Genomic DNA, 18,253 nt, shown 5'->3' on the forward strand with positions numbered 1-18,253 from the left:
ACTGTTGAGGCGTGGTCGTGGATGACCACGCCAGATATCTACCAAACTGATGCTCGTACCAATAAAACACTCAGACTTTAATAGTGATTCGGGGGATGGAAAACTGCAAAAACATTGCATGTCAAAAATACACAAAAACTCTTTTACATTGACAAAAATATGTTTCGTATAGCAACAGGCTGGTTTTAGCTAACGCTACGTTTTCACTATGTCCCTGGTGGCCGTGGCAGCCCCTGATTCTGGGGACTGTTGACAAAACTAGATGCGTGTGAGACAACGCAAGGGGGTGCAATTGGGCAAACGCGACAGGCGGTGATGCCCGCTAAGATGTTTTTAATTGTCCAAAAATTCGCCGCGGCAGTCACAGCACCGACGAGAAACATAGTCGGCCGTAGTAAGACGGGGTGAATGCAATGAAACCCGACAGTAGGTAATGGGGCGTAACACAACTTGGAGGCTGTCTCTGGTGGGAATTTTTATGCCGACATATCACATTCGCCTCCTACAATTCCCATGTATTCAATTTCATTGGGCTACAAACGCTCGGCAGCCCGCTTCCAACGCGGCTTGTCGCGGACATTGTGATGGACTGCCAGAAACTGTATCAAGACTTGTGACCGCAGGGGAAAACTGGACAAAATCCCACAGGGCACAACGTTTTGGACGAATGGGGCTGCTGTAGCAGATAGTAACATAGTGTAAATGTAGCCTTGAAAATACGACACTTAAAAGTAAACAACACAATCCGGCAAAAATGGCAAGGATTTTCAATACTGTAGAGACCAAACACATCGAGGTATTTTCATATTTCAGAATGTTTTTGCGCTACATAAAATGTACCCAGTACCTTGGAACACATTCTCCTGTTAAAATATAATGATAAAAACAATGTGTTCTGAAATAATGGTGGACCAGCCAGACACTGTTTGGTGACACACTAAAATGATCTGATAACGCTTTCAAGACATGATGACATTACAGAAAAGTTCACCACTGTTTTCTCTTTGTAACAGAGTAGCTTAAAAAAAGTTAATTACAAAACTTTTGCTCTTATCTGCACTTAAATGTAACTAAGACGTATGCCCAAATGACTTTCGGAAAACCGTAGGCTAACTGTGCAAAGTGATTATCGTGACATTATTGGGATTATAAATCTTTCTTAAAAAAATAACCCAATTGTCTGAAAAGTGCCTGTTCTACTGCAAAATTAATCATCTCTGCAGAGGCAAAGTAAACTATGTTTTCTACTGTGGTGTTGAGCAAAAAAAAAAGGGGGGGGAGTGATGGTGGTGTTTTATAAGAACTTGCACTTGAAAACACATAAAAAATTAAGCGGGTTGCACATGACTACCAGCCCAATTTACACAGTACTAAAGTTGTAAACAGATAATAATTCAGTAGGCTTGAGCCTGTTTGTCATCCGGCTTATTGGGCCGCATGTACCAAATGTCCTTAAAGGAAAATATCTTTGAAGAACACTGCAGAAACTGTAAAACGGATGCAAGTATTAAAGGGAAACGCCTCATTAGACTGCCTGACACTGTTTAGTTTCTGTTCTTTTTCCCTTAAGTCTTCATTTCCACAGAGAGACACTAAATAACTCATTACAGACTAGACGGTGAACTAAATATTGATATTTCCATACACTGCTGTCTCTAACAGTACGTTATTATGTTATGCTGGTCCTCATTACAACTTGCAAGTTCCATTCATACGCGGCGGCGTAACCCAATTCGGAGTGCAATTCGGAATGCTTGCAAATAAATCTATCAAAGTGTCACCATCATTAAACCTTTATCTTTCGAGGCAATTCATTAAGTAACTGACGCAATTCACTTTTTATGGCCGTTCTCAGGGCGGTGATGCAGACCGATTTTGATCATTATGCTAACGCAGTAGTAAAGTCATAGTGTCAGTAAATATTTCTATGAAAAACACGTCTAATCCATAAATATAAAAACAATTTCATGAAAAAAAAAAAAAATGGAGTACAGCAGTAACTTTGCGTGCCTTCTTCTCGTGCCACTTGACCGCATATCCTTACGCTGCTGGTCAAACTTGGTCATTGCACACTGTTTGCGACCTCAAAAAGTCATATCGGTACGATCATAAACCCTGAACAGTTAACACTGCCGTTCAAAAATATTTTGTAACATCGTGTTTTCAGCTGCTAGCCAATCCATTCAGTTTATTTTGACAAAGTGTAGAGTCACAACATACTGTTGAGAATGGAGCCAATTGCAAACAACCTAACATAAACAACTTATTTTAAGTTTGACCATAAGTATTAATTCATTCAAGTGAGCCCGACTGATGTACACTGGTCAACATGGAGTGACTAAATTTGCCATTCAATTTTGAATTCTGCTAAATTAAATGGTAAAAATGAAAACTTCTTAAGATTAGGAGACTCATTTATTTGTATGCATTGTAGGGATCTTCCGATCAGGGTTTTATGACACCCATCCATGAGTCCGATACCGATCGTCCGATACCGATCACATGGATTATGTGTATATTTTAAAAATATGGCCCGAAATGCGTCTCCCTGTGGCAATACTGTCACTTATACTGCGCTGTGATAGTACTGCATCAGGGGGGCGGAGACGCAACGCTGCACACAGACTGATCTCTCATGGCAGTAGACTGCGAAGCATGAGCTGCAGGTGATGCGATTTTTTTGATTTGTAATAAACGGCTTTGATCAAATATTCCGATCGCGTCATTTTTTCACGAAAATTGGCCGATCAGAGCTGATCGGAGCATCCCTAATGCATTATGAAACACAAACATGTCGTTTTTGTTGCATTTTTTAGGTCCGAATATAATACTTTTTTTTTTTTTTTTCCCTCTCACCCGTGGAAAAAAGACGTCAATTGGAGCACTTGACGCATCTCCGATTTTGGAAATACTTGGACAGAAAAGTGTATCTTTACATTAACAACTTCATTTCTTGATATTTTTGCATACTTTTTGAACAAGATGGTTCCTACAAGTTTCACTTCATTTGCATTGATGCAGTGTTCTATTACTGTATCATGCTATTTTTTGTTTGCATAGTTAGCGTGTCCACATCAAAATAGAGACACGATCTGGTTTGAATCTCAGCTCAGGCCTTTCAATGCGGAGTCTGCATGTTCTCCCTGCCATCGCTTCATTATATAACCTTGTCCTTCAACTTTCCTGACAGATTATTTCTCCTTCTGTTTAGTTCTACTGTGCAAGGAATTTATACCGTGACTAATCGGCGAGAGGAGTCATCGCATTGCGGTCATTGCCTACGTTGATATGCTTGTGCACAGCACACCTCTTCCAAAACGTGCCAGCGGAGGGTCCGCGTACCCAGCTTGAGTACGTATCAGACCACTCGCACAATCCAAACATACCGGACTTTAGGTGTCAAGCGGCTCAAAGCTTGGCACATATTGACTGGAATTCCCACCCCTAATGAAACACGGCTCATCTTCCCCGTGTCACCTCCTGTTGAACAGATGCAATACTTTGTTTGAGCCTCTTGGTGAACAAGTGGCTCACCCGTCCGCAGTAGGAACCGGTGGTGGTCTGGAGAGATGCTTCCAGTGGCTGAAGCAGTGAAGTCTCCATGTTCTCGCCAAAGGGGTACTGGAAAAGAAATTGTAGGCATTACATACGGCCAATGTTTTTTTTTTAGCCGCTGACTCGCATTACAAAGCGCATCCACCATAAACTGCCTGCACTAGCAGCTTTACTGGGACTATTTGTCTTTATTTTTTATTTTTTACACAATGTAAGGCGCAGTGGCCCATTGCAATCACATTCTGCATTTGATTCCTTTTTTTTTTTTTTTTCTCAATACAAGGTGTGTCTGAATGATCAATATGAATCAAGCGAACAATCTTGGAATGTGTTCTATAAGGTGTAATCGTCTTGGTGAAAAGAGCAGCATTATGCGCTCCTCGGGGCTCTTTCATTGTAAACAAATGAACCAACCAAGATCAAACTTCCAGACAATACTATATGGCGAGAAATGATGTTGACTTTTGCGTCCGTTCTTTTACTACTCTCCTGTAAATACGAAGCAATCGCACTTTTACGGCACCTCATTTGACTCCTGTTTGGCCACGCATTAGGTTACTCAAAGCACACTTTCTTTATTATCTTTCATATAGCGCCACAGGCTGTAAAGCACCATTAACAGCCTCGCATCGATTTTTATGTGGATGCTGCCGCTGCGTCGTCCGCATCGCCATCATGATGCCTCTAACTAGCATCAGCACTAAAGATTTTACAACTCTTTGGTGGGCCGGGCCGGGGTAATGGTAGTGCCCTTTATTGCACGCGCCTCTGCTGGATGGGAGAGGCTGCTTGGAGACACGGGGCTGACTAAGGCACACTTGGTGGGAGGGAAATGAAAGTTTCTTCCGGAATTGCCTCCTGTAGGCTTTAGGAGCCTGTCCCCGAAGGACTGAGTAGGAACAAATTGTGAGTGGGCTCGACGGGCTGGAGCAATAGGAAGTGCTAATAAAAGTGTGACATAAAACAGCTTGTAACCGGGGATGAAACGTTCTAAAGATTCCACTTTTATTTATTTTATTTTTTTTTTAAACTCCTATAGGCTGACTGATGATTGCATAGGATGACTATACGAGGCCTCGGATCTTTAGCCGTCAACCAGCTCAGTTTGTCACTGTCCATTGGGAATTTTGACCCTGAAAATAATGTGCTCATAGCGGGATGAAACTTTGCAACCATCTTCCTGTGACCTTCCTGGGATGTGAGAAGACAATAGTAGTCAGATTGAGCATAGTTCATGTTATGTATAGTGAAAATAATGGGGCATGCATGACTAACACATATTGCAGTATATAAAAGAGACACTACAAAGTATTTTTTGGTCAACCGCAGTGTAAGATGCTTTTTCGTACATCTTTAAGACCATGCGGATGTACGAGTGATCATCTGAACTGATGTCACTACAACGCTGAACGGTTTTATATAAACGACAGAAAATGTTAAGGTATTGTGATTGAAGCGGGTGTGCTGTTTGCCAGCGCGGTGCCCATCGCACAAAGTGAACTGTCCTGCTTGGTTGAGCATCTATTTGACGCATTACATGTGTCACATTAACCAGTGAGCTGTTCACAAGTCTGCTTTGCACCGCGTGAGATGCAGGTTTGCTTTGTCAGAGAGACTGATGGAGGAGCGACGGCCGGGTGCTCTGTTATGAAGCCCGCTCGTTTACTTAATAGCTGAGAACGCAGGCCCGCGCTGGTGACTGCCGGGCTGGAGCCTGTGGCGGTAATGGATGGAGACCAGCCGATGAAGCCCTCCTTTTTACTCCACTGATTGCCGCCTGCTTGTAGACTGATGCGCGGGACTCAACAGGGGCGGATCGAAGGCGACCCATTAGGGCGGCGGGTTGAGAGCTTTGCAGTTAACTAACCGGGTTTAACTAAATCTCTTAAACGTGGCTGACTGGGTAAAGACAAAGGGGTGAAACTTTCTTTGTATTGGACAAATATTACTCGATTTTTTTTTTTTTTCCCCCCGCAGCCTGTGCTTTGCAGGGCAGCAGCGGTTAGCGGATTGGAGTGTGAATGCTTGACTGTTTTTATGTGCACTGTAATCGACTGGCAACCAATTCAGGGTATGGAAAAGGAATGGCTGGTTCTTGCTAAACTCACGTTTGACAGCGCAGTTTGGAAACAATAGATGAACTTATTGGAAAATGTGTATTTTATCTCCGCAGGTAAAGCGTGTGATCCACTAGTGGGGATGATTTGTCAGGATTGGATTAAGAGCGAGTAATGGAAATGCTTAACATACTATTGATTGTGCACTAATGAAAGCATAGGCTTGAAGTGCATATTGATGGGCTGATTTCTTTTTTTTTTCAACCCAAATATCTGATAATCACCCTACAGTACACAACTGCTCTTGAAAAGAAACACAAGCCAATAAGCAATAAAATGTCAAATTATTTCTCAATTGCAACAGACACTGTCTGGAAGACTCAACTAAGATAAGATGTTGTTAGTAAATCCAAATTGTTCTTCGTGAACACAGACCTCCAGAAACGCTAAGATGTGTTTCTATAGGAAACATATATTTTTTTATTTTAGTAATATAGCAGCACAACAGAGCAGTGATTAAAACATCAGCCTCACATTTCTGAGGTTCAGGTTTGAATATCCCCTCTGGCCTTCTTGTGTTGAATGTGCATGTTTTCCCTGTGTTACTCTGGATTTTTACTGTGTACTTCCTCTTACATTAAAAAACACGGATTTTAAGTTAACTGAATTGAAAAGACTATAAAGCGGCAGAGTGAACAAGTGGTTCAAATGTGTAAGCACTTATTAATAAATACCCTAATAACAAGATCAGATTATTTTTTAGATTTGTTCATTTTTGGTGGTCCGTACCTGCTGGATGGCCTCGTAGACGGCTCTAAACGCCGGCTGCTTTTCGTTATGGTAAACTCCCCTGCTACCGTGGAGAATGAAGACGCCATCTTTCTCAGCCTGCTGACAGTTGAGGCCATAGACGCAGTGGTCCGGACGGTAGTTCCATTGGCAGGGGAACACGTAGAGGCTTTCTGTAACAGTGCAGGAGCAATTCACTTTCTGTGAGAAATCACTTGTTGGCCTGTCAAATGCATGTGCACCCACCTGGGTTGTGATGAAATATGATATTGAGAAGGTCCTGGTCCCCCCAGGTGATGTTGAGTTTATACTTTTGAAGGAGGGGCATCAGCATTTCACTCCATTGAAGCGCAACTGCAGTCATGTCATTCTGGAATAATTCAACAGAAAAGTCGGCCAAAAAATAATATTTTTGCTTGAGCTCTGATGGCAAAATCTGCCAACACTCCACCTGAATTGCATGAAACAGTTGCTTGATGGAGTACAGGATAGAATGATGACATTGACCTCAAGTGGATGATTTTGGTAGTGCAACTATCACTTTCCTTTGATTTGATTGTTTTGGGGACAATGCTGTACTGTATTTACCGGTAACTTAATGTAAATATGATTTTAACTATGATAATAAACAAAACCTCATAACATTCATGTTAAGTCACGGCCATTTTAAAATGTAAAAAAATCATTCCTTACATTTTTTTTATACTGCTTATGCTCACTGGGGTCACTGATTAGCTGCCAGCTGACTTTGGGTGAGAGGCATTATACACCCTGGACTGTTCACCAGCCAAGAACGTGTCCATTTTTGTCTCCATACACTTCACTTAAAAAAATAAATCCAAGATTACACCACAAGGACAATCACCTTAAAAAAGGTTTGCCTGAGGCGCGTCATGTTCATGAGCATGACTCCCGAGTTGACGCCAGTGCTGCCATAGAAAGGGTGGCGGGCAAAACGGTTGTACCAGCCGATACGCGGCTCCTCGTGCTCCGGGGCCATGGCAGCCAGCTGGCTTGCGTTGAACCGCGAGAAGAAGGCCCAGACGTCCTCCACGGGCTGCAGGAAGAGGATATCTGTGTCCACGTACAGCAGAGAGTCCACCTCCTTCAGCATTAGCTGGAAAGACAAAACAAAGAAAGACTTAATATGAGGACACTTGGCAAATGTGTCCTTGTTGCTGTTAAAATGATTGATGAACCTACAGGTAAAAAGAGCCTTTGGGAGGCACATGGTTTGAAGAGCTTCTTCCACTCTTTCTCATTACCGCTGGGGAAAGTAATGGGGTAGATGGTGAAGTTAAACTTGGTCTGAACTGACCTTGGCCAGGAGTGCAGCTTTAAAGAAAAATGACAACAACAAAAAAAACATGATTATGCTTCACAGACAATGAGACTACAAGTCATCAATGTAGTAAGACAATAAGATACTCTAAAATTTAAAACAGTTCCCAGGTGTCTTCTTGAAAGGATTCTTGACACTATTTGATTAAACACTTTTAAAACAATTTAGTCACTCAGTTTGCAAGCGCATGGAGGTCCAAAACTATTCGGACAACGAATGTCGTTTTATCATGCATCCTTGTTAAATGAATACCTCACCTCATTTCGGAAGCCGCCCTGAAGCTTGTCATCGGCAAAGATGTGAAATTTGAGAGTTTTTTTGCTGAACAGGATGGCAGACTTGAGCATGGTGAGCGTCTCGTCCAACCTGGGACCACAGGCCACCACGGCCAGGTGACTGCTTTCATCGCTTTCATCCTCTGCTTCAGGGTCCATCCCGTCTCTAACAACCAAGGCGCATTTAAATTAGGCTCAGCGGTTGTTCAGATATCGGCAGACTCACACTGAGCTCTGTTGGGTTTTATTTGCCATTAAGTTTTGAGGGCAAGGGCTTGCATGCTAATAATATAGTCTGCTGCATCCAAAACACTTCTCCTATAGTTATAGCCCGGGAAGGTGAAAAATCACCTGAATTTTTGCATGTCGATGGAGCTTATTAAACACACCAATTCTGCTGTTATTGTATGAGACTGCACATCTATTCTAAGAGTGACACTTCACAGTCTGTGAACACAAAGCACAACACAACAACTGTGATTGTGCAATTAACGCTGCTTGTTAAAAGCTCATGAGGCATTTGGGATGGCAGCAACAGTACTTTTGTCTCTCTGCGTGTGGCCACTAAACACTTGCATGCTGCTTATTGCAGTTCTAAGTATCTGCTTCAGAGATGCACAAAATGCAGTCATACCTAAAGGATGATTCCAAAAAGCAGTTCAGTCCACAAACATCGGCAGGCAACCTCCAAAACGGATTCCAGTAAGAGACTGACATTGATCTACACCTAACAGAGTAAAAAAAAAAGACCATCTTTTGGATGCTTTTCTTAAACGTTAGCCGTGTGTGACGAGATTATGGTAGTAAGAATTAAATGCTATAGCTGTTAACAGGTGGCCGTGGTTTAAAGAAGATAAAGTAATTAGCGAATTAATTATCTGACAATAAGTGTGGTACAAGCCAGTAAACGAAATTGTAAATATTTCCTGGTAGTGAAACTAGTACACTACTATCCTACAGTAATAAATGACTCGTTTAATCTTATGATATGATTTTCGTTTCGGTATCAATCTCGTGACGGTGTTTCCTCAATTTAGTAGGGGAATATTACAGTAGCGGTCACTGGTTGTAAATTAAGCAACATGGCTAATGTAGTTTTAGCTACCTGCCCGGCTCGCGAACTCGACGGCCTGCCAAGCTGGGCCTTTTCCTGAGAACGTTCCCCGTGTCGGGACTCCCTCCGTCGGGTGTCCGTAGCTCGCCAAGGCCCCGCCCGTCGGTGTCCTCCAGAGTGGATGCGAGATGATTGAACACGTAGAGGGATGAAAAAAAGGTGAACGCCGTGCACAGGAGCAATGCACGCAGATAGCAGCGCATCCTGTATTCTCTGGGCTCTCGAAAAAACGTCGGTTATCCTCCTCCGCCCACATAGATACTGACTTAATCAACCGAAGTTAATCTTCCCTTCTTAGAAGTTAAGGCAGGTAAGCGTCTGACTTCAGTCTTGCCGTGTTCACCCACAGCGTCAGGTCCCGCCTACCACATGCGTTCACTCATCTGCCAAGTGTGTTTATGTTCTGCAAAACCACAAATTGTACAATCGACAAACAACATTACAGTTGTTAACGTTGACATTTACCCATTGAGAAAACCGTATCAAATGTGGTTAAAGAATCGCACCAGCATTGTCGTCATAAATGCTGCAATTACAGTATCATGTCTTTGAATTAACCATTAGAACTACTTTATGTACTATTCCAATGTTGTTTTTAGTTTGATATAGCCGCACACACGTAAAATTGTCAATCAATCCAGCTGAATTTACTGCCAGAAAGTTAAGATAAAAATCCACAGGTTTCTGTTATTTGAATGACTCTCTCATTGAGGTATTCATAAAAAAAATGTGGCTGCTATACATCGATCTCACTGAATTAGAAAAGGAGGCAAAGTGGCCTCGTAGTTAGCACGTATACATCGCAGTTCTGGGATTCACAGGATTTGAATCTCGTTTCTTTTTTCTAGGTACCTCACCTTCCTCCAATACTAAAACAACAAAACAAAAACATGTATGTTAGGATAGGACCACTGAAGACTAAACCAAGGGTGCCCAAGCCCAGTCCTCAAGAGCCCCTATCTGGCCTGTTAGATGTCTCCTTCCTCCAACAGACCTGATTCAAACGATCAGTTTATCGGCAAGCTCTGAGAAGCCTGATAACGATCCCAAAATTCACTCCTCCACGGTTGTCTTGTCTTGTGCTTACATTAAAAAAGAAAAACTCTAGTACAAAAATCTACATTTTAATTCACAGTATTTTACAGTATAAACCATTCCATAGATTAAATCATGCTCAGATCTAGAATGAAAAAGTACACTTTTCAATATTTCTTACTAAAATGTTAGACAGGAAAACATTTATTGCATCCAAAGACATGACAGCAGATAAGGCCAGAAGCAAAAAGTGTTATGATTGACTAATAACGATAGGATTGGCACAAAAAAATAATGTCATTCGGAACGCAAGATGCCATTCAAGTGCAAATAACAACATTTCTAGCGTAAACTACAACATGAAATAAACTTCACATTGTCTTCTTAATGCATCACTTGTTCTTTGCGGCCACCACCAACAGTGTGATGTCACACAGCCGTGTGCTGCTTAATGTTCAATCGCTCACTTTAGCGCGTTAAATCTGGCTGTTCACAATTGAGACCATAAGTATCATCAAAGCACCCAAAAAAGGAAGCCAATGCTAAAATAATGGCAGTTATAGTATTAACAAAGAAAACATGCATGTCGATCTCTGGTTGAGTGCATTAGAATGGCTTTTGCCGTGTTGGGGAATCCGAGGATTAGTGAGCGTCGCCGCTGACTGACGAGCCCTCTCCCCGCGGCGAGGAGCACCGCGACACTCCTCGCTCAGTGTTGTCGGAGCTCGAGCCACTTTGATTGTGCAGGTCGGCGGCTGCGGCGGAAGTAGACGTAGGTTTGGCTTTCTCCTTAAAGTCTGTGATTATTACTGTTAGGTCACCGACTGTAACCTCCAAATGCTGAGCGCTGCTCCGGTCCACGTTTTTTAACCTCGGTCTGGAGAAGGGAAATAAGAAAATACGGATGACTTGTGTTTACCAAACTAAATTGAGCCGAGCAGCGCATTTTATATAGAAACAATCTCGAGGCATACTAGCAAGCAAAAATGCCACAAAAGCAATATATACACTCAAATAATGATAAGCTCATCTCAATGCATTTATAATTTTACTTATTCTTCAATTTAATACACGTGAAAACTGTTTGCCACTAGTAAAATTGTCTGCCAACATTTCTGCAACCTTTTACGAACCCCGAGGAAACCCAAAACTCGCTACGTTCGCAAGCATTCGCCGCTCAGTGAGACACCAGTTTTAGAATGAATTCAGATTCAACAATGTGCGCACAGTGGTGCAAAGAAAATGGGCCTTTGCGCACGTGTCGTGAATCCGATGGTAATTTTGCGTACATGCTTCACTTGTGCGCAGAGTACGAACATTCCTAGGCATTTATTAGCGGATGAGGCCCAATGAACTAATACTGAAGTATGTGGCTATCAGAAAATACCTCATCTTTTTTAGGCTTTTCTTCCTCAGCGTGACTTCTTTGTCGCTCTTCTCCGATTTGTCTTTCTTCTCCTTTCTAAGCAGCGTGGGCGGCGGTGCAAATTGTTGATTTACTTGCTGTACGACCAACTGGGAAACAGGCCGTGGTTTTCTAAAAACAAACAAAAGGACAAAAGTGTGATGGTTACACTTTGGTGCATCTGAAAGATAAGTGCTCGAGCGGGTTCAGCGGGTGGTATTTCAAAATGATTCCTTCTCTGAAGGTGCCAATCAAAAGTAAGAGTTAGTATTTTTTGCAACGGTGGAATTTTTGTACTCGATCTAATGAAAAACATGACACTGTGACCATTAAATACATTGTTCCACTTGCAGACAGAGCAAATCTTTCCTCCAACAAAATTTGAATATTGAGGGCAAATGTCATCTATTTATTTTCAATGATTTGTTTCTGAAAGTGAAACCTGGATACGGTTATATTTTTTCACTACACAAAGTGAAGTATTTTAAGCCTTTTTGTTTCAATTTTGATGGCAGAAAGACACTTTTTTTTTTAAATACAGTATTTCGCAAAATTGAATATCATGGCAAAGTTCCAAATTGTAGGCTCCTTGTGTAGGCTACAGGATAAATGGGGAAGACCGCTGACTTGATAATTGTGCAGACAACCATCACTGTTACCCTCCATAGGGAGAAAAGGACGCAAAAGGAGCTGGATGCTCACAGAGCGCTGTATCAATGCACATTAACAATGTTAAGAGGAAGGGGGAAATGTGGCTGCAAAAGGTGCACAAAGTGACACACGGTGACCGCTATTCTACTTTGCAGAACATACCTGCATATATTGATTATACGTTTGAAAGGAAGTAAACCTAAACAGTTTTTTTTTTTCAAGAATATGTTCTATGCAGGCCCACTAGTTGAAACAAGGCATTCTGATAAATATTGCTGTTGTGGAGTAAGAGTTAATCGACCCGTTTTTAGCCAACTCTGAGGGTGGCCATTTTGTCTCTTCTGTCGACTGAAAATTACATCAGAGTTGCTCAGTGCTCAGGTAACGACCAATCACAGCTCACCTGTTCATCTGAAGCTGAGTCATGATTGGCCGTTATCGGAGCACTGAGCAACTTCGATGTCAAAGTCAGTGGACAGAAGTGACAAAATAACCACCCCCTGAGATGGCTAAAACGGGTAGATTTGGCTTCTTAACTCATATTCCACAAACACAATATTAATCAGAATGCCGTGTTTCAACTAGTGGGCCTGCATTGAACATATTCTTGACAAAAAACATGGGTGGGTTGACTTCGTCTCCAATATTTTTCATTTCAACTTAAGTGGTAGAATAAATCCTACATTCACAACTCTTTTTATGGTGCGTTTACTGTAGTGGGGGGGAAAAATAAGTACTGTTTTGTGTCTACTTGTGCTCAACAAAATGATAAACATCCGATACAAACGGACACCAGCGTCTTACAGTCGTCTTGACACTAGCGTAAACACGTTACAGCCCTTCCTTTGTACAAACATCAAGACTTGACACATTCTTACCGAGTTGACGTCCCTTTCCTGACATCGCACATCGTGCACTTGAACGCCTCGGCGGTGTTCCTGAAGGTGCAGACGCTGCAGTCCCAGTAGCCATCGTCGGCTGGTGGCTGTTTCGGCTGCCGTTTCGGCCTTCAAACGACACAAAAAACAGCGGCCAGACTGACTGTAAAAACCGTATATAGATCAAGTTTAAATCAAAGCGCTTCGGATACAGTGTTTTCAAGTCTGAAGTCGTCCAAACGAAGGAGATTTTAACCACACGGCAGCGGCACATTTAACAAGCTAGCCGCCATGAAAACAGTTGCGTTCAAAAGAGCTCCATCAATTGCCCGACGCGATTTCTTTTGCGGGACTAGCCTGCAGAGGTGTCTTCAGTCGCCGACTGTATTTTTTATTTTTACCTTGTGGGACTCTTCTTGTCGCCCATAATACACAAGTTGCCGTCAGTGAGGTTTTAAGGCTCAAACGTTACCATTTAAGAATAAATAAGGTCGCGTTTAGCTGCTACTCAGCTGTTGTTGAAACTCCGGTCGACGAAGGTCACGTGACCGGCGTCCAACCAATCACGTTTAATGTAATCACAACAGTGTTCCGATCAAAGCAAACTTCGTGGAAAATACTAAAGAAACACAATTCCAATTTATAACACAAAAAATACAACAATAACAGCCAATGGGAGACAAACAAAAGGCTAAGCAACGTACACTACAAAAATATATTAGAACACACAAATGTAAAATCTTCTGTGCTTTCATGTTTGTGCCTTATCCAATAGTTTTCATATGTTTTACTTTTACAAATATACAAAAAATACGTCTCTGATTAATGTATCGACATTTGTGTACATGCCATTTAGCCAACACTATAATAATATTTTTTATTCACATATTAATAGTCACTGAAGCCAAACAATATAAATCAAAGGGAATGAAGATGCGGTTCTAAATTAACACAAATAAAACTATAAATATCTTTCTAAAATTTAGCAGAAAGTGGGCAATCCCAAAACAAACAAAACACATCCTCAGGAGATCCTTCAAAAAAAAAAAGCAATCACTGCTAATGTCTTTTTCGATCCGCTGTAAGAAAACCTTTCAAGGGTAAACTGTGAATTATTTTGAATGTCACTTTGTTGTTAATCAACTATTTAGCAGGTAACAATCTAGTGGTGCATCACCAAAACAATGAAACAGTTCATGAAAAACTTAAAAAGCAGTGTTGGTATGTGTAGCTGCACAAATATTTATGACAGAATTCGTGTTCTGATATGGTGATGTGAGGCGAATACGTGTGTGTACGTACGCTATGATGGTACGTTTGGAGGTGATGATAGGATCTAGTGAAAATATTGAATAATAGTAAACGTTCTTAAATTCTATATTGTTTCTTACACTACAGATTTGGCTCAGAGATTATGAGGAAATTTAAAATCCGACTTTATACTAGAATGTATGGCGTATGCCCCCCCCCCACCCCTTTCTTTTATTTCTTTTTTTCCTCCCTTTCTTCCCAATAATTGTTATTTGCGGGAAATAGGTTCGTAGAAACACACTTGGTCCACACTCCATACCACTAGCTGGCGGTAATTCTCCTCCGCGTTTCTTGCCAAGCGCAATAAAACACTTCAAGAAGAAAAAGAAGAACGTTGTCTTATTGTATGCGTTAATGCAAGGATTAAATGCCATTTGTGAATAAGTACATGTGCGCTACACATACAGTAAAACATGAATTTCGTTTGGTGAGCAGCGATCGTATTCACGAGATTATTTGGCATTTTTTTAGTGGCGTTCCTTGGCTTTTGCTACTTCCTTGTGCGATGTTATGCTAACTAGCTAACAGATGCTAACGACCAGGCTTTTGACAACGTTGGCTCTCACGCACTTTCGGCCTTAAAATGTTCACTAGTGAAAATTACCCGTATCTTTGATAAAGTGCGGCTATTTATTGTGATCTCCTTATAGAAAACCGTTGAGGGAATTTGCAACTTCAACGAGACGAACATTGTTTACCTGTCCGTCGTACTGTGCTGATACATCATCTTGGTCACATCCAATAAATCCCTACCAAAAGTAAGTTGAATATGTTTGTATTGTGCACGTATTGAGACCAGCATGTATTCTTTAAGAGCTTGTGAACATAGCAGTAGCCCATGTAATTATACCCATTTTAAGACAGTACAGTTTTAAACTATGTGCAAGCATTATGGCTGAACACAACTGTGACCAACAACCAAATTGTTTACCAAATCATCTCTTTTTCAGTGCCATTCAGACAGAGGTATCACTCGATGCGTGTGCGTCATGAACAGCGCTACTCACCAGCGGACACAAGAGAGGTGAGATGATGTTTTAATGAGTTGGAGTACCTCTGTATACCTTTGTGTGGTATTGGTAGCAACATTGAGTAATACAGATATGTAGTGGAAGTCACTGGGGAATTGTCTTGTTCATATGAAATTCCTGTTGGGTTAAGTGTCGTTCAAATACAATCTCACCTATTTTTTTACAAGGTGAGATATTTCCAGACGGGTGCTTAAGTTTATTTGCAGATTGATACCATAAGACATCATGTCAAGTTGCCCAACACAGTTATAACTAAACTTTACGCTGATCAGATCGTCTGGATCGGGATTGGACGATATTTTGTATTTTATGGATTGGTTATCGACTGTAATGTCATAACTTGCCCCTCACCGATCGGATCCACTAAATAAGACATTAGAACAAACATGGTTGACATTTTTTCAGGAATCCGATGGGATGGGAGTCAATTTCACTTTAGTCACAGGATTGGTATGATACAGGATAGAAAATTCATGGGAGCAGACAGGAGTGGGATTATCCAGTAGGGAGAAATAAACCTTGGACAGATGCACAGCTATTTTTAATGTAGCTGACTTCCAAAAAGCGGGGGTATGGGAGTGGGTGTCGTTTTCACTGGGTGTGGGACGGGACAGGATTTAATTTTCTTTTTTTTTTTTTTACATTGGTCCATGATGGGATGAGATTTTTTTTTTCCGTGGTAGTTTGATGGGATGAGAGTGAAAATCCACTCCCGTGTCATCCTGTACCCTGGAGATGGTAGCAGAGAAGGTCCCATGGTGAAGGAGGTTGTGTTTGCTTGCGATAATTTCTTACTTTGTGGATCCTATCAATGACATTAATTGATCTGCAACATTTTGTCATTACACCCATCACCAATTTTGTATAAAATGCAAAATATCTGCCCACCCAGTACAGCCGCTCAGATCTGTGTAATATCTACTACTAATGTTCAGAGTTGACGGTGTGATTGTTGTCTAACAGGCTTATTTGTTGTCATATGTAAAACAAAAACATGCTTTTGTTTATGTTTTCTGTTTCTTTCTGGGAATTTTGAAAATTTGTCACTAGGAGGGTCAGAAGAGTCACGAAATATAGTCTCCAGTTTGTTGTCAACACTCACTCTGCTTTTGGAAACTAGCTGTTACCTTTTTCTTGGCTATGGTTTTAGGGCAAACAGGCCACATCAGAGGGAACTCACTTTGAACTAAGAAAGCAAATAAAAATATTTAACATATTTTAATTGTATGATTTAAAAAAAAAAATCATCAGAACAACCTCAAGTTAATCAGATAACCACTCAGGGCCATGTTAAACTTACGAATCATGGAATCGTTGGGCAAAAAATGCACACAATACAACACTATGTACTTTTTCAGGTGACAGTGCGCAGAGTGGTCAACATTTTCGAAAGGAGCGCTCCCCTCCCCGCTGCAGTGGCGGAATATGACAGAGGATTTGAAGAGGACCAGTGGTTTGACAGTGACCTAAGATACATTGCCGAAGAATGTCCCAGGGACAATAATTACCCATCAGAGCGATACTTCGACGATGACCCCAACTATGTCAGTTTCCACAGAAACTCCCCTCCCCACCACCAGGTAGGACAAGGACCTGGATTGTCTGAAATCAGTCATAATTCTACTCCATTCAGAGGATCTCTACGATATATGATGACAATGCAGTGAATGCATGCCAACATTGCCCTATCATGCTATTAGTTTGGTGATTTTTTTTTTTTTTTTTTCTCTCCCCCTCACCCATCTCTTAGGAGCCACACTATCAACGTCCACATTATGACAGAGATGATTTGAGGCATCAGATACGCTCAAGGTGACTTCATTGTTTCACCGTCATTGTTTCTTCCCTCCAGTTAGGACGTTGTTTCTCAGAGTTAGGCATAATCCAAACTTGCCCTGATCTCAAATTTTGGCTTGGAGGAAAAAGCAAAATAGATCCACCAAGCAACACCTTATAATTTAAGTAAATCAAGGTACCACTATACTTGCATGAAATCTGGTTGTTTTTGTCAAAAATATTTTTCCTCACTATATTTAAGTTTCCTATTAAGAGGCGAATTTGCATTTTGTAAATTTGTGTTTTACTCCTCTGAAAAAATCTGGATATATATTTATTTATCGTTAATGTGAGATTTTCATCTTTCCACTTAGTTTTTCTTTAAATACATTAAACTTAATAATAAAAATTTTATGCAGAAATGCAGCCATTACATGTGTATTTTTGGAATTAGACATTTGTAGATTCACATATTTGTGTGGCTTGGTCTGCATGCTGCTTCAATGACTGGATTATGCAATCAAGCAAAATGACCACTAGAGGGAGGCAGGGTTCCACTTTTTTAAAAAGGGATTAAAATGATATGGACTCTTACTTTCATAACAGACATGTTTCAATATAGAATAAAGGGAGGACATAGTATTCTACAGTATATTGAAACTGATCTGTCCGGCATGTTCCGATATAGAATACATAACGTACCTCAGCTATTTTATATTGAAACATGTCTGTTAATTTCAAATAGAAGTGCACAATGACTTTGTGAACTCCCTGTATAATTGAAGAGGGTTATTTAACTGCTAATGTACATGTATGTATAACATTACACTACATTAATAGATTCGACCTCCATTTCACCTGACCAACTTAATGATTCCCTAATACCGTAGTGTATAAAATAAAAATACTTATGGAAAATCTATTTGCAAGTGGTTCTTTGTAACCCCACTGCTCGTAAACCTCGAGGCTTAACCCCAAGACAGAGTCGCTAAATCCAGCTGTTGTAAACCCGGCATCAACGCGCACACACACAC

At 41.1% G+C, this 18,253-nt stretch overlaps 3 protein-coding genes across 8 annotated transcripts in view; 1 reads left to right on the forward strand and 2 right to left on the reverse strand.

Moving 5' to 3' along the window:
- Positions 1-18,253, forward strand: part of LOC147149070 (uncharacterized) — a 51,702-nt gene that overhangs the window by 23,210 nt on the left and 10,239 nt on the right. The window contains exons 1-5 of one of the 5 annotated variants that reach the window (XM_086027556.1): positions 14,619-14,637; positions 15,063-15,170; positions 15,363-15,436; positions 16,802-17,023; positions 17,194-17,255. In XM_086027556.1, coding sequence (XP_085883682.1) covers position 15,170; positions 15,363-15,436; positions 16,802-17,023; positions 17,194-17,255 — 359 coding nt within the window. In that variant the 5' untranslated portion in view covers positions 14,619-14,637; positions 15,063-15,169. The other 4 variants (XM_086027555.1, XM_086027552.1, XM_086027554.1 and 1 more) reach the window with 4 other exon arrangements.
- On the reverse strand, positions 53-9,487 carry gxylt1a (glucoside xylosyltransferase 1a). Of its 2 annotated transcripts, XM_086027550.1 has the most exons (8): positions 9,124-9,487; positions 8,653-8,745; positions 8,001-8,184; positions 7,605-7,736; positions 7,267-7,518; positions 6,648-6,771; positions 6,402-6,574; positions 53-3,621 (listed from the first exon to the last, which is right to left on the reverse strand). In XM_086027550.1, exons 1-8 carry the CDS (start codon positions 9,333-9,335, stop codon positions 3,460-3,462), a joined length of 1,332 nt encoding a protein of 443 aa, XP_085883676.1. In that variant the 5' UTR covers positions 9,336-9,487; the 3' UTR covers positions 53-3,459. The 2 variants fall into 2 exon arrangements, with proteins under 2 accessions (XP_085883676.1, XP_085883677.1); XM_086027551.1 differs by lacking the exon at positions 8,653-8,745.
- Positions 10,241-13,670, reverse strand: LOC147149072 (YY1-associated factor 2-like). The gene is made up of 4 exons (XM_086028356.1): positions 13,503-13,670; positions 13,102-13,230; positions 11,555-11,704; positions 10,241-11,044 (listed from the first exon to the last, which is right to left on the reverse strand). The coding sequence occupies exons 1-4, from the start codon at positions 13,526-13,528 to the stop codon at positions 10,810-10,812; spliced, it is 540 nt and encodes a 179-aa protein (XP_085884482.1). The 5' UTR covers positions 13,529-13,670; the 3' UTR covers positions 10,241-10,809.

The sequence above is a fragment of the Filicampus tigris genome, chromosome 4 (genome assembly GCF_054856515.1).
Source record: "Filicampus tigris isolate MCC_2025a chromosome 4, RoL_Ftig_1.0, whole genome shotgun sequence".
Taxonomy (NCBI): Eukaryota; Metazoa; Chordata; class Actinopteri; order Syngnathiformes; family Syngnathidae; genus Filicampus; species Filicampus tigris.